Source organism: Salvelinus namaycush, chromosome 33 (genome assembly GCF_016432855.1).
Source record: "Salvelinus namaycush isolate Seneca chromosome 33, SaNama_1.0, whole genome shotgun sequence".
NCBI classification, from domain to species: domain Eukaryota; kingdom Metazoa; phylum Chordata; class Actinopteri; order Salmoniformes; family Salmonidae; genus Salvelinus; species Salvelinus namaycush.
Window position 1 is genome coordinate 27,160,435 of NC_052339.1, and position 16,824 is coordinate 27,177,258.

The 16,824-nt window shown below is 39.7% G+C and overlaps 1 protein-coding gene across 2 annotated transcripts; it reads left to right on the forward strand.

The window, feature by feature from the left end:
- The first annotated feature begins 3,719 nt into the window (after positions 1–3,719).
- On the forward strand, positions 3,720–13,393 carry LOC120027871 (DNA topoisomerase I, mitochondrial-like). Of its 2 annotated transcripts, XM_038972959.1 has the most exons (14): positions 3,720–3,938; positions 4,262–4,377; positions 4,489–4,610; positions 4,761–4,883; positions 5,077–5,264; positions 5,421–5,565; positions 5,738–5,881; positions 11,029–11,214; positions 11,323–11,391; positions 11,535–11,649; positions 11,960–12,087; positions 12,314–12,408; positions 12,746–12,895; positions 13,031–13,393. In XM_038972959.1, the coding sequence occupies exons 1-14, from the start codon at positions 3,808–3,810 to the stop codon at positions 13,131–13,133; spliced, it is 1,815 nt and encodes a 604-aa protein (XP_038828887.1). In that variant the 5' UTR covers positions 3,720–3,807; the 3' UTR covers positions 13,134–13,393. The 2 variants fall into 2 exon arrangements, with proteins under 2 accessions (XP_038828887.1, XP_038828889.1); XM_038972961.1 differs by lacking the exon at positions 11,029–11,214.
- Positions 13,394–16,824: the final 3,431 nt, after the last annotated feature.

The window sequence follows — 16,824 nt, forward strand, 5'->3', positions numbered from 1 at the left end:
TTAAGTAAAAATATTTAAAGTACTACTTAAGTAGTTTTAGGGGGAATCTGTACTTTACTATTTATATTTATGACTACTTTTACTTTTAGTTCACTACATTCCTAAAGAAAATAATGTACTTTTACTCCATACATTTTACCTGATACCCAAAAGTACTTGTTATATTTTGAATGCTTAGCAGGACAGGAAAATGGTCTACTAGACTTATCAACATGTGGTCATCCCTGCTGCCTCTGATCTGCATCTTTTGTAAATTATGTCGGAGTGTTGGAGTGTGCCCCTGGTTATCAGTACGTTTTTAAAACAAGAAAATGGTGCTGTCTGCTGTGCTTAATATAAGGAATTTGAAATGATTTATACTTTTTCTTTTGATACTTAAGTATATTTTAGCAATTACATTTATTTTTTGATACTTAAGTATATTTAGAACCGAATACTTTTAGACTTTTACTCAAGTAGTATTTTACTAGGTGACGTTCACTTTTACTTGAGTAACTTTCTATTAAGGTATCTAACTTTTACTCAAGTATGACAATTGGGTACTTTTTTCCACCACTGTATTAAAGTGTGTTCATCAAGGCTAGGCTATGTTAGATCTATTCAGTCATTGTGTCACATTTTTTAATGATCTATTTGCTGACCTTGCTAATAACTTTATATTTGAGCAAGTTTTAAACATACACTATTCGTTGTAAATGTATGTCAATATGTTATTTGGCTGGATTTATGGTTGACCCTGGGCGTTCAAGCATGCGCAGTAGGTCGCTTTTGGTACTTGAAAACTTTCAGGTGTCGTGAGTTCTCAATCTCATCGAGAGTGTAATGGACACGATTGTGAATTGAGAACACGGACAACTCTGTTTACAGGTAAAGAATGCAAATACTTTCAGATATGTTAGCATTTTTCAACTGAAATAAAATAATTGGACAATTTTATGAACGTGTTTGTCGAGGAACTACGAGTAATATTGCCAGATTATCGACCCTCCAATCAGTAAAATTGTGACATGGTAAATTGATCTACAAATAACCATCCGTAATTCGACCTCGTGTGTTTAAAATGGTGTGGAATTGAAACTTTACAATATGATAACTATACACAGGTACAATTCAACTTGATAAAACATTGTCTACTTTAAAGACTTAATTGTTAAGGCTTAAGGCTACCTACATTTTGTACGGTCACATTTGAGTGATGAAACTGGAAGGCAATGAAGGGCATGGAGGAGCCAAAACATCTAGCAGGAAAAGAACAGCATCAGAATCTAAGAGGGATGAGAGCCCAACAGACAGGTGAGTTTCCTGAAGATACCTCAAACCACTGGTCCTAGGTCAGGTTGTCATCATGATAGAATTGGGTTTGGGGGGTGGAAGTGTATATCGTTGAGGTTACTTATCTCAGTGACAAGGTAGTAGAATAGAGCCTATCCATTACAAAGAGGTCATTGTTTTTATATAAATCAGGATTATTATGAAAAGCTAAATTCACACTTCCCTATGGTCCAACACAGGAAGAGGAGTAAGGATGGGGAAAGGGACAAAAAAGAGGAAACCGAGCTGAAGCACAAGGTAATGTAATGCACCATTTGGAGTGTTTAGAGAGTGGAACGTCAACTATATGAAAGTTAAGACCAGATGGCGGCAGCATGCATGAGATCCACACACCATCTCAATTATATCGCGTGATACACGCCAGGCATTCCTAATCAATCACTAACACAGACACGCCTTACAGTAAAATAGACCATTCATCCATACTCATGCACATGTCTGATGATAATTTTATTTCGTAGGCGAAGCACTCCAGTTCTAAGCATCCTCGTAAACCTCTGCAGGAGCCGAAGATCACAAGGTGAGTATGGACAGATCTATCTATTAGTATTAATTTACATACAGGGGATATGTGAAAGCGCCCTTAATTACAATCTCCCACTTACATGTCTTCATTCACAATGAAGGGTGTAGTATTGTCCGATGTGTTCGGTTTTATTTAAATCAGTGGTCAACTTGTTTAGCGATCATCTGATTTCATCTTGTTTTAACAATGCATTTGTTTCTGTCTTTCCTTTATCAGTTCTGGGGGCTTAAAAGCTGTCTCGGAGAACAACCATGCAGATGTGAAGACCAAAGGTGTAGCCATGGTAAGAACCACAGACTATCACCAGAGATCTGTACATAATGACCAGATGCTCATGTCTCCGCACTAACAATGGGAGTCATCCCAAAGGCGGGAAGGCAGGCGACAAGTTTAGGTCCTAAATAACCCATAGAAACGCATGGGTCTTATTTTGGACAGATTTTGGTGTGAGAGAAACCTCTCGCTTCACCTCTTCCTCTGCTATAACATGATATACACAGGCCTAGTTACTGCATATCCCTGTATTAGCAAAACATTTTAGGTCATGTTTATTCATGGGGTTTCTGTCTTTCTCTCACAGGATGCATCACTACCTTCTGAAAAGAAGTACGTTTTTCTCTGATGTTCAAAATATTCACCCCAAAAGTGAAAGTATATTCTTGAATGTGAAAGGAGGGAAAGCAAAGTTGGTGATTTTTTGTTTTTATTTTATTTTCAGCACCATTGACTTAAACAACAATATCTCTGCCAAGCACACGGAATCAGATGAGAGGAAAGTGATCAAGACTGAGATACGGGAAGTTGACTTGTTTGCACCAATTGAGCATTCAGATATGGAGAGGTAGGCTACAATTGACCCTTTATTGCATGATGAGTTTATTTATTGACAAAAACGGTCACTTGGTTTGGGGTAAATTGCATTTCTCTCTTTAACTAGGTCTGACAAAAAATCCAAGAAAACTGGGCATTCACAAAAAGATAACAAACACAAGGTACCTGACTAACCATTTTTTATTATTATTTTCAATTATCAATGTAATTGGTGATGTTGCTTGCCTTGTTTCTCACCTATTATGTCAATGTAGCACAAATCTAAAAGTAGCAAAAAGGGACACCACAGGACAGACGAGAGAAATCCTGAGCAGAGAAAAGTTGGTGAAATATCAGCTAACAGGTGAACATCATTAAGTTCCACAGTAAAAATGCTTCATACTCAGAATATGCTATGCTCTGAGTGAACCAACGTTTTTTTCTTTGTTCATTTTAATGACAATATCAAATATGTGCCAAATGGCTATGCTTTGTGTTATGGTGGATTTTATAGTACATTTCTACAAAGCTTTATTCAAAAGCATTTTCTCTTACCATTTAAATAGTTTCTATTTGAAAGTCATGCTTAAAGTCTAATTTTATTATCTCTGTAGTTCCGATGTCAACTCTAAAAAGAGGAAGAGCAAAGATTCATGTGAAACTGATGTTCTACCGACCGGTGACAGTAAAAAAGAAACTGCCGTAAAAAAGGAGAATGCCAAGAAAGAAAGGGAGAAAAAAGATAGACGTGGTAAAGACACAAAGACAACCGGTAAAAAGAAGCCAGAAGGAAAAGAGGAATCTAAGAAGAAGAAAAAAGATGGAGATGATGGGAAGTCCAAGAAGGGTGGGAAAAAAGAAGGGGAGGACAGTACATGGAAATGGTAATTGCGCAATGTTTTACTCTGTATTGCATGTAATGGGCAAGTATCATATTTGAATGAATTTATATTTGTTTTTATAACATTTTCCCCCTGTTATAGTTGTTGACATATTACGCTCATTTGTAGCCGGAACCGTTAACAATCGTTTGTTTCTAGGGGGACAGTATTAATAGTTCAACACAGGTGAATATTGTTTTAACAGCGTTATGAAAGTCCTTGGCGCCTGTGAATCTCATGCATTCTTGGTAATCTGGAATGAACAAATACAGCAATTTTTTTGCAAACTTGATATGTCAGTCGGTGAAATTTAATAGAAGTTGGTCTGCGGTTTACTCATTACGATTTTACCGAACTAATGTAAAGATTAAGCATGAGCCCAAAGCCAGGTGAGTAAACGATGGCAAGTAGCTGATCTTACAGTAGCTTACTCCAAACCACGCATGAATTATTTAGTTAAGTAACGTTATATTTGTCAAAACAGTGCAGACAGACAGTGACAGCCAGGGTAATGCCATTTTGGAAGAGTAATCCTAGCTAGCCACACATTGTCAATGTAAAGGGGTACGTTAGCTAACCTTACTTTTGCTAGATCTGGTATGGAGATGTTGTATTTTATATATTGTATTGTTTCACTTGTATTAGATTTTAAACCTTCAAACCTTTTCTGTCTTTCTGTACTGTAATTAAATTGCGTTACGCTTGTTGTCAGGTGGGAGGAAGGTAATTCCAACAACGGGATCAAATGGACCACGTTGGAACACAAAGGTCCACTTTTCCCACCAGAATACGAACCATTACCAAATAATGTGTCTTTCTTTTACAATGGTGAGTTACTTACCACCCTATTAATCCATTTTACTCATCCTCATAGTTTTCCTGTCTCGTTTTAGCTTTACAGTAAAGCAGACCTAACATTCAACGTTCCGTGATTCATAGGGAACCCTATAAAACTGTCTTTGCCTGCTGAGGAAGTAGCCACGTTTTACGCCAAGATGCTGGACCATGAGTACACAACCAAGAGTTCCTTCCAGGAGAACTTCTTCACCGACTGGAGAGAGGTTAGTCTCACTGATTAAGTAGAGACTTGCGTTTTGCAATGAACAACCACAGTTGTTAAGCAGCATTTTGTGTGAGTGTGTGTGTGTGTGAGTAAGAATGAAGGTCAATGTAGCAGTTGATATTGAGCTCATCAGGATTTTACCTAACAGGAAATGACAGTAGAGGAGAGGGAACAGATCAAGAAGTTGTCGAAGTGTGATTTCACACATATCAACAAGTACTTCCTGGATAAGTCTGAGGAGAAGAAGGCTATGACTAAAGAACAGAAACAGGTAACTTAGCCAAGTATCAAGAGCTTAGAGCTGCATCTATAACATTATGTAAGTATTGAAGTAAATTGTTCCATTTGAATTGAATTGATGGTACTTCATTCTGCATATCTAAGTGAATCCCCCAAAATATATATTATTTTGAGGGCACACTATCATTGCAAATCTGGAAGTCTTTGGATTGTGCTTTTGTTAGGTCCTGAAAGAGGAGAACAACAAGCTGACGGAGGAGTATGGCTTCTGTGAGCTGGACGGTCACCGGGAGAAGATCGGGAACTTCCGTGTGGAGCCTCCGGGGCTGTTCCGTGGCCGGGGAGAACACCCCAAGATGGGCAAGATGAAGAAGAGGATCCAGCCAGAGGAAATCACCATCAACTGCAGCAAGTGAGGGCCACCGGGAGAGCACTAGGAACAAACAACCACACTATAACTTTATGGAACTCCCAATCGGGAATTAGTGGCCTAACTTGTAAATTTAAACAGCAAATATGTGCCGAAAGGCAATGAGCTAAATAAATAGTGTTTTTGTTGTTTTTCCAGAGGCTCCAATATTCCGGTGGCCCCAAAGGGCCACAGGTGGAGGAAGGTGCAGCATGACAACACAGTGACCTGGCTAGCCTCCTGGGTGGAGAACGTCCAGGGCAACTTCAAGTACGTCATGCTCAACCCCAGCTCCAAACTCAAGGTACGGAGCCTTTCTCTTCACCTTCGTTTACCTCAGTGGGGTTGTTTTAGTGGGGGAAAAAACCCAGACTTTTGAGAAGAGTCTGAAGACTGAACTCAGTAAAAAGATGGCGTACATATCAAGCCAGTAGTTCAGAGTTTGCCTTAGACTATGTTTTTCTTTCTGTGCTCAGGGGGAGAAGGACTGGCAGAAGTACGAGGTGGCTCGTAAACTCAAGCTGAAGGTGGAGACCATCAGGAGGCTGTACCGTGAGGACTGGAAGAACCGAGAGATGAAGACCAGACAGAGAGGAGTGGCTCTCTACTTCATCGACAAGGTACACACCTCACAACTATCTTACCGCAGTGTGCTTAACAAATTGCAAGCCCTTTTAGGTCATCTCAAACACATATTGTACAACACTCATGTGTACGTACTAGGGTTGGGTGAAGTATTTCTTTTTCCCCATCATGATTATGTACTCATAGAATATGGTGATGTACTATGGTACACCCCTGTAGACTCTGTTCATTCTTGTTCTTTTTGAAAGCGGCAACTTTAGGACAGAACCTTTTTTAGGTTATTAAAATATTTGGGAAATAGGCTAATGTTCATTATTTTTACTTGTCTTAAAGCTTTAATGATGGGCCTAGTAGGAGGATAGGTTATTGGCCATTTTGGTTTTCAACCTCGCATGGAGGGTCCGGATTTTTTCCACCCCACACGGATAATTTATTTCTAAATGAAAAACTTTTCATTCTGTGATTCTATAGGCTGTTGGTGTTTGTTCACTCTTATTAGTCCCCTTGCTACCTTACGTTTTTAGGCTATTCATTTTCTGTCCCTTTGCATATAGTTTTTAGACTATTCAAACACCTTTTGGAGTTGGAACTCCAGATTCATTCATTGTTTGATGAGAAAGCCATGCCTGCATACAATGATGAAAGCGTATAGCCCAAAGTCATATTCAAAACCTATTGAAGCCTACTTATTATAGCCTACTTTTTTTTTTTTTTGCGGCTAGATGCAAGATAGTTAGGAAATGTCGGTTTATAAAAGCAATTAATAGGTTTAGGCCCATGCATCTGAGGGAGAGAATATTTTCTGAATGGACATTTTGCGCTGCTTTGGTGGAATTCTCAGTTTTGTCTAGACTACGTTCCTCTCTTGCGTTCTGTATAACATTCAGTGCATTTGGAAAGTATTCAGACTCCTGGATTTTTTTCCCACATTTTGTTACATTACAGGCTTACTCTAAAATGTATATATATATTTTTTTTTTAAATCCCTCATCAATCTACGCACTACCCCATAATGACAGTAGAAACAGTTTTTATTTTATTTTTTATTTTTATTTTTTTGCACACAAAAAAAATCTTTACGTAAGTATTTAGACCCTTTGCTATGAGACTCGAAATTGAGCTCTGGTGCATCCTGTTTCCATTGATCGTCCTTGATGTTTCTTGATTGGAGTCCACCTGTGGTAAATTAAATTGATTGGACATGATTTGGAAAGGCACATACCTGCCTATATAAGGTCCCACAGTTGACAGTGCATGTCAGAGCAAAAACCAAGCCATGAGGTCGAAGGAATTGTCCATAGTGTCGAGGCACATCTGCGGAAGGGTGCAAAAATGTCTGCAGCATTGAAGGTCCTCAAGAACACAGTAGCCTTCATCATTCTTAATTTAAAGAAGTTTGGAACCACTGAGACTCTTCCTAGATGAGGCCGCCCGGCCAAACTGAGCAATCGGAAGAATGCCCTTGGTCAGTGAGGTGAAAGGGGAACGACGCTTGCTCATTCCTATAGCGGTGGCTTCCCGAGTCTCTGAAGATGGAGCCACTCTGCTCTCCTTTGATCATTGAGAGAGCTCATCGAATTTCCGGCCCACAATCCGACCACAACGCACCCCGAGGGCTCTGGTAAGTTCTTAAACTATGAAGATAAGATGCGTGTGGTGAATGCAGCCTGGGCGAAAGGGAGACAACTTGCAGAGTAATGTTCTTCCCAGATCTCTCCATGGAAACAATTTGACCGTGTCAAGCGGCTACGGGCTAAGGCTATCCGGTATGGAATCCTCTTTCCAGCGCGCCTGAAACATCAGCCGAGGGGGAGCAGTTTCTTGAGAAGCTAGGCAGACGTGTGGAAGCGGAGCAACGCTGAAGAAGAGGCAATGGCAACGTAAAGTTAAACTTTGATCTATTTTTGGGACATTTTTTGTACTGTTGCTTTCGGTTTTGTCTTAACATGTATTTAAAGTGTGAGCCAGTTCACCGTGTTAGTTATCTAGTAACATGGTAGCACTGTCTATTAAACTATAATAACATGGCCAGTTTACAAGTCTTATTATAGTTTTATGTACCATGAAACTTTTTATGCATCGGAACATCCTGGTGCGGGTAGTTTTTTTTTTAGGTCTATATGAGGCTAGATCACAGAGGTCTTGTTTTCTGGCTCACTCCTAGTATTTTGTTTGGTACTTTGTTAAATGGTGAACACAATAATGACAAGTGGCGGGGCAGAAGGTGTACAAAGGGGGAAAAACTGCAGAGGCGGAGGCGGCTCCTCACGTGTGTGTGGATCTGTTGAGCGCCTTATACGGAGTGTCACTGGGAGGGGGAGGTCTGTTAGAGACTTTGGGGTAAGAGGGTTATTCACACGTTCGTAGTTGATTGTTAGGCATGTGTTTTTGTACGTTGACGTGCTTTAACGCGTCCTTTGTGTTTTTGTTTATGGTGGTAACAGAGGTCTATTGGTGTATTATTGCTGATCTAATGTGCTCTTATGGGTTCATGTTTTAGTTCAAGTGTCCCAGGTAAATTTGACTCAGTGTTAAGGTTAAATGTACATCCTGGAACTGTAGGGGATGAAATAAAATGGGTAATAACTAGATTAAAACAACTTTAGGCGAAGATCATATTTTTGCAAGAATCACATCTATTATCTGGCGACATTCCTAAGATACGCAAGAGGTGGCCTGGGCAGCCTCATGTAGTTCCCATGCAAGTGGAGTTATTATTCTTATCCATAAGTCCATTCCATATCAGATATTGCGAACAATTTGTGATCCCGCCGGCAGATATATTATTATACGGGGTACCTTGCTGTCCGAGCAGTTTTAATTTAATGCATATGGTCCCACCGAAGATTACTCTAAATTCTTTAATGATTTGTTTTTAAACCTTTCCACACTTCCTTGTAATTATGTTGTTGCAGAAGACTTTAATTGTACTTTAGATCCTGTTAAAGATCGCACCTCGGGTTCAAACTACTCCCACACCTAATCTAGGAAAACCATACAGCATTTTATGAAGGATTTAAACTTAATAGAGATTTGGAGAGAAATGAACCAGATGATGTGGAATACTCCTGTTACTCACTAGACCTATTCCCAAATCAACTTTTTTTATGTTCTCAGCAGCATTACGCTCTAAAATTTGAAGATTGTTTTTATGATAGCATTGTCATCTCTGAACATGCTCCAGCATCTCTTTATATATTCCGATTCTAATTTAGTAGGTGACACACCTAAATGACGCTTACAACCTAAATGGCTGCAAGATACAAGTTTTACAGAATACATTGGACAGCAGTTTGACCTATACTTTTCAATGTATACAAGAGACTTCAGCTTGTACTAGATGGGAAGCCTTTGTTGTGAGCACTGAGGGAACTCTATGCACTTGGCCAGATGATTCTGCATCTTTGTTGCATTCTTCACATGATTTGGCACAGTATTTGCAAATGTACACAGCTTTTCCTTCTACATTAGCTGCAGTGAAATGTCTCCACACATCAGATAGTGCCCGTGGCATTTACCTGTAAAATTAGAAGGGAAAAAAATGCAAAAAACAAAACAAATGGTTAAGCAGTTAGATTAAACAACTCCTTCTGTAAGATAAATGTTTTAAAATGAAACATGTATGGAAACAGGTGAATTAACACTCCTCAGTTAGCAGGCTCAAGCAAGCTAAAAACCCACATGGTAGCAAAAACTAACTAGCAGAAATTGTTAACAAGTTAGAAATGATTTAAACACACTTTGCTGTAGGCTACTATTTACCAGTCATTAAATAAAATAATGTCTGTCATATAAAATATTTTCACCCCACCCAGTATTGTAATCAAAACTTACCAGAAAGCATGTAGTCCTTGGCTCAGACAGTGTAGTAGTGTGGGCTCAGTAGCATCTCATTAGTGTGCAAGGTCTTGAGAATCAGCTGTACATGTGATGGAAGAATGCACTGTGCATGCAGAGGGTTGCAATTCCATTGAATTGGGGATAGTTTAACCAAATATGCCACAAGACCTAGAATTTCCTTATGTGTATCCCACAAAAAATGTTCACTGTTATAAGCTTACTTTTTTAATGAATTTAAGCAAAATTCCTGGCCTTAATTTCCCATGGAAAATGTCTGGAAATTTACCGGAAAGTTTCCGACCATTTGCAACCCTAGCGGTATCACATATCATATCCCAAATAGTATCAGTAAAATTGCCTCTCCATCCCAAAGTGTTTATCCTGGGGTTATACCCAATCAATCCTCATCTAAAGAACCAAGTACAAACGCTTATAGATATGTGCTTGTTGCAAGCAAAACGCTTGATAGCTCTTGCCTGGGAAAGTGTGAACAGGCCTAGTATTGCCCAATGGCTTTGGGAAATGTCATCTTGCCTAACAATGGAAAAGATAACATATACGGTTATGGGTAAACAACACTTTTGAAAAGGTTTGGGAGCAGAGTGATGTGGGTGAAATATTGGCTAATGAACGGAACTCTGGGTAGTGTACTATGCTTTGTTTGCATGTGGGGTGGTGAGAGATATCCGATTAGCTTGTGGCGCTGTGTTTCATCTGAAATTTGTCCCAAATGTTCTATCCTATTGCATCAGACCACTGTACAATGTAATTTTGGTGGTTTTACGCTTCTGTAACACTTGTTTTGTCTTAGATGTTACTTATTTTTTTGCTGTTAACTTTTGATGTGGGTTTTGCTGTTTTTTTTTTCATGTAATATATCTGCTTATGTCTTGTTAAAGAAGAAAAATCTAACATTGTTTAAAAAATAAATAATAATAAAGTGATTTCAGTTTTCGATTTAAAAAAAATAATTTCTTAAACTGTTTTTGCTTTGTCATTATTGGGTAATGTGTGTAGATTGAGGTGGGGGAACTACTTAATCCATTTTCGAATAAGGCTGTAACGTAACTAGAAAAAGTTGAGGGGTCTGAATACTTTCCGAATGCATTGAAATAGGCGATAGCAAATAGAAATATAATAATTACTCAATGTGACTTGTGTGCTGCCCGACTCCGTGCTTGCGCACCGCCAGTCATGTTCAAATTGGCTTAACCGTCGTCTGCCACATGACAATGTCGCCACCATCAAAGATGGCTGTCAAGACGGTAATATGCTAATATTACCCAACCCTACCTAGTACCTACATGTACAATATACATTTCTCCCACTAACGTGTATGTAGCTGGCCCTGCGAGCGGGGAATGAGAAGGAGGAGAGTGAGACAGCGGACACGGTGGGCTGCTGCTCTCTGAGAGTGGAACACATCACCCTGCACCAGGAGAAGGGGGGCCAGGAGTTCATGGTGGAGTTTGACTTCCTGGGCAAAGACTCTATTCGCTATTATAACGAGGTGCCTGTGGAAGGCAGGGTGAGCAGCACTGTCTAGCACCTGTTACATCTCCACTCCTACGTATTATGGGGTGTCAAGCAAGGGTTAAACATCTGTCTAATGTGCAAAGACATTATCTGTACACAGGTTTTCAAGAACCTGAAGCTGTTCATGGAAAACAAGGAGCCTGAGGATGACCTGTTTGATAGAATAAATGTAAGTTGACCTGCACCTGGTTATTTCATGTTTGCTGTAAAATGAGTGTCACCCAAATAATGACTAGCTAGCTATGTGATTCACACAGTAGGCTTATCTAGCTTTGCAGCTACAGTTACGCTTGGTTGTTGTTTGTTTGGTAGACTACCTACTTGAACAAGTACTTGAACCAGTCCATGCCGGGGCTGTCAGCAAAAGTGTTCAGAACCTTCAACGCCTCCACCACTCTGCAAGAACAGCTCAACAAGCTCACCACTGGTTAGTCCACTTCCTTTTACACCATCAATAAACTCAGTGCAGGTTTTTTTGTAGATCTAGTTTAGAATAGCTGACAAGATTTCTCCGCTCTGCTCTGGCTACCGTCTGTGACATACGTGACCCTAGTTGTTTTTTCTCGACTTGGTCTCGGGCCTAACACCACCCATGCCAATATATCCTCCAAACAACACTGGCTTCTCGGGCATTATCACTTGTGTTCTCAGTGTTATAACTGTATGAAGCTGAGAAACAAGCAGATGTATAGTGAAGACAGTACAATATTGAAAGACATGCCTGTTTTCCTCCTCAGCTGACATGAGTCTGGAGGAGAAACTGCTGTCCTATAACCGAGCCAACAGAGCTGTGGCCATTCTCTGTAACCACCAGAGGGCAGCACCCAAGACCTTTGAGAAATCCATGCAAAACTTGCAGGACAAGGTAACTGGAATATGTATGAATAGTGTGTTGTTTTTTTCTGGACAGTTAATTTAGTAGCTAGTGCTTCTTATAGGGCCATTTTAAAACCATCTATGCTCCTTTACAATATTGTCTAATGTTCAGATCCATTATCTTGATTATTTTTGTTTTATTACCATATAAGCATGTATAGCGATTCCCTTTAACAGTGAATCATTGTCTAACATACTCCATTATATTGTTCCAGATTGCGCAGAAGCAGCAACAGTTAGATGTGGCCAAGAAGGAGCTGAAAGAAGCCCAAAAAGAGCACAAGAAGGGCGGAACTGAGAGGACCAGGAAGTGAGTACTTTTTGATAGGGTGAAACTGACCAGTGAAATGAGTGACTCTTGCAGTTGGTCATTTGACTCTACTGTTACTGACACTGTTGGATAACAACCAGTGGATTTGACCTTTCATAACCTATAAACTACTTCTACAATGGCAGCTGGAAGGGCTATTTCAAATTGCTACTGCGGTGCTTGTTAGGCTACTGAGCCTCTATTGTTTTAACATCAGATCATTCTGTTGGTCAAATTTAAGCCAGGTAAGCTCAATCAAGCACAGATAAATAATTATACTTTTTATATATATATATTATAGAATTTGACCCAAGGTCTGGTCTCCTGCTCTCCCCAGGCTTGTTGAGAAGACGGAGTCTGTGGTGAAGAGGCTGGAGGAACAGCTGAAGAAACTCCAGCTGCAGATGACTGACAGGGAGGAGAACAAGGTCATTGCTCTGGGCACGTCCAAACTCAACTACCTGGACCCCAGGATATCAGTGGCCTGGTAACCACCATTTTAGCCTAACATTTATCCTTGACCTCTGTCAGTTCCACAACACTTGTTGCCCTCTAAAAATATACTTTTTTCACTTTGTATTTTTGTAGCATGTGATTGACTTTTACATTTTTTTCATGGCAGGTGTAGGAAATTCAATGTGCCAATCGAGAAGATTTACAACAAAACCCAAAGAGACAAGTTTGCTTGGGCCATTGATATGACTGAAGAAGATTTTCAGTTTTGAACTGTCGCCCTGTCAGCTAGACAGATTTTGCATTGTTTAATTTCCTGTAACTTTTTTTAATGTTCCCTTTATAATTTCAACTACTTAGGTCTTTCTTTGTTGTTGGTTACTAGCAGTGTTTGTTTTCTGACTTGACAACGCGCACATCTGTGAGAATTAATCAGTTATAATAGACAAGGAACATTTTGTGTTTAAGATTTGTTTCCTTTGTTAACAATAGTAAATGTGTGAAATAAAATACCTTTTCATTGATATGTTAAGTGTTTGTTGATGCCTTACTCATGAGTGAATTTCTACGGCCCTTCAAAAATTATAAATGCAACATGTAACAATGATTTTACTGAGTTAGTTCATATAAGGAAATCAGCCAATTGAAATACATTTATTAGGCCCTAATCTATGGATTTCACATGACTGAGCAGGAGAGCAGCCATGGGTGGGCCTGGGAGGGCATAGGCCCACGCTTTTGAGAGCCAGGACCACCTACTGGGGAGCCAGGTCCAGCCAATGAGTTTTCCCTCACAAAATTACTTTTATTACAGACAGAAATGCCCCTCAGCAGCCTCTACTGGCTTCTTGATATGCTACACCTGTCAAGTGGCTGGATTACCTTGGCAAAGGAGAAATATTCACTAAGAGGGATGTTAACAAATTTGGGCACATGGAACATTTCTGGGATTTTATTTCAGCTCATGAAACATGGGACCAGCCCTTTATATGTTTCATTCAGATTTTTGTTCAATGTAAATACACTAGTAATTTCCCATTTCAGAAGCAGAGGTACATCCCAGAACATGATTTATGATTCATATCTAGATATAATAGGCTATTTTAAATTGAGGGTTAAGATTAATTGAGTTTGGGGTTTTAGGCTGGGTTTCTGTATAGCACTTTGTTACATCTGTAAAAAGGGCTTTATAAATACATTTGAAAAGTTTGATAGTGACGGTTGTTATGAATATATTAGTGTCATATATCAAGAAAGATGCCTATATCCAGCTGTGACTTTACATCTTGCATTTATTTTAAATCAGTATATAAAGAGAACTAAATATCAATATACCAACAAGTTAAAGATGCGAGAATGTACCCAAATTTGATATTGTCTTATGCAGTTTGACGCTGCGATGGGTAGGGCTGTATTAGCATGGCAAGTTCAATTCTCTTATCTCGGAATGCAATCCTCACAACCTGCCTCTAATCATACCGACTGGATTGGAGGCTTGTGTTTTACCAGCCTTGTTAGCGTAGGTTAAATCTCACCAGGCGAAAGAACGTGCATAAATTTAAAAGGTTCATCTCTGTGGTGTATGAAACATTGTCCTGTTAAGTGTGCGACTGGCATGAAGTAGTTTACTGTCATGGGAGATTTTTTGAGCTACAAGACAATGTGATCCAACAGTTGTTTTGTATTCATCGTCAGGTCTTTTTACACACACACATCCCTTTTTTATGTGTTGTCTGTGAAGAAGACACCATAGTTTGACAGCTTTTTACATTTGTCAGTAGTGCTGATGTGAATGTTATTTTCCTCTTCATATGCATGAGTACTGCTGCGATAGCCCCAAGTGACGCCAGACTCATGTGGTTCCCCACAGGACTGTGGTCGGTAGACTGCAATGCGCCACATCAAAACTCTGTGTGCAGCTCATCAAAAAGACAGAGACAGGAAATGTGGGACAAATTCCTCCAGACCGCATTCCGTCTGCTGCCTGACTGCCTGTAACCCTGTACGCATGGAAAGTGGCCCTTTTGTTTGGCCCTTTTTGCAACTTCTGTCTGGTTTATGTCTGAACAGAATATCCTCACACCTCCTAACTCAAACTCTGTTGCAGCTAAACCTAGTTCTTAATTGTATTTAACCACAATACCAGACAGTTAAATTATTCAGACTTTTGGGACCCTAAGGAAGATTTGTTTGGGGGGCCACCCTCTCCTGATGGTGGAGAGAAAAATGTACTTTTTAAAGTACATTTTCTGATGTTATACACATTTTGCCATGTAGCTGAGAGAACATTTATCAATTTTTAAAAAACTTTAATGCAATTCTACTCATTTTTCCCTGACGCAGAGAGTAATTCTTGCCATTTAAAAACTAATTTCTGTCAATTCTACACATTTTGCCATGATTTATGCCATGTTAATGAAATATGAGTGAGAGTGACTAACAAAATCAATGGGGGCCCCCTGGAGGTCAGGGCCCCTGGGCAGGTGCCGTGCCCGGTTGGTATTCGGCCATGATTACTGTAAATTTAGCTAATCTCAAAATTGTTAGCTGACATGGCTAATTTAGTGACTGTCAGTGACTGACAAAACAAGAGAAAAACTGCTGATGCACAACGAAATTGTATACTTGCATCTTGTGTATTCTACTATTCTAACTGTCAACAGTAAATTCCTATTATTTATATTTTTTGGGGGGGGGGTTGGGGCCCGACTGCTTATGTCGCTTAGGCCTGGAGCCGGGCCTGAGTACACATGCTCAAGGCCACCGATGAATCATGCAACAGTCTTTATTTAACATTGCAACAGTGTATTGTGTGGACCTTATTCTAATACGCTGAAAATGAGAAAAATAACACTTCTCAGCTCCTCTCAAGAGGCCCTTGCAGTCTACAAATGTCCTCCACCTTTCAATAGCAGTCTGAGATCTGACCTACTGGGCTCTGTCTCAGTAGTAAACCCCTTAATCTGACCAAATTCACATAGAAATATGTATTAGATCTATCATTCTAATGGAAAGCATGTCTGAGAAGCAGTGGATCTTTTTTATCTGTGCTATTTCTATGCTTCTGTGCTCTTAAATCTCAATTTTGCGTCTTTTACTTTCGGTTTTGTACACCAGCTTTAAACAGCTGAAAATACAATATATTTGGGTACGCCCTTCTCCCCCGATTGCTCAGTTTGGCCGGGCGGCCAGCTCTAGGATGAGTCTTGGTGGTTCCAAACTTCTTCCAATTAAGAACGATGGAGGCCACTGTATTCTTGGGGACCTTCAATGCTGCAGAAATGTTTTGGTACACTTCCCCAGATCTGTGCCTCGACACAATCCTGTCTCGGAGCTCTACGGACAATTCCTTCGACTTCATGGCTTGGTTTTTGCTCTGACATGCACTGTCAACTGTGGGACCTTATATAGGCAGGTATGTGCCTTTGCAAATCATGTCCAATCAATTGAATTTACCACAGGTGGACTCCAAGTTGTAGAAACATCTCGAGGATGATCAATGGAAACAGGATGCACCTGACCTCAATTTCGAGTCTCATAGCAAAGAGTCTGAATACTTATGTAAATAAGGTATTTTTGTTTTTCATTTTTAATAAATTATCCCAAAAAATAACTTTCGCTTTGTCATCATGGGGTATTGTGTGTAGATTGATGAGGACTATTTTTTTTTTTTAATCCATTTTAGAATAAGGCTGTAATGTAACAGAATATGGAAAAAGTGAAGGGGTCATATCATACTAAAGGGAGTATCTCCGATTTACGTACAGAATAATACGAAATGCTCTGAGACCACATTGATCATTCTCTCTCTCATAACTTCTTTGTTGGTCATTGTTTGGACAGTTTTTCTCTGCAAGGGAACAATACAAAAATCATACTCTGAACCTGATTGGTGCATCCATTAGCTGTTAGTGTTGTGAGCTTGGCAAGCCCCGGAGGAAACAGAAAGCCTAGTCAGAATGC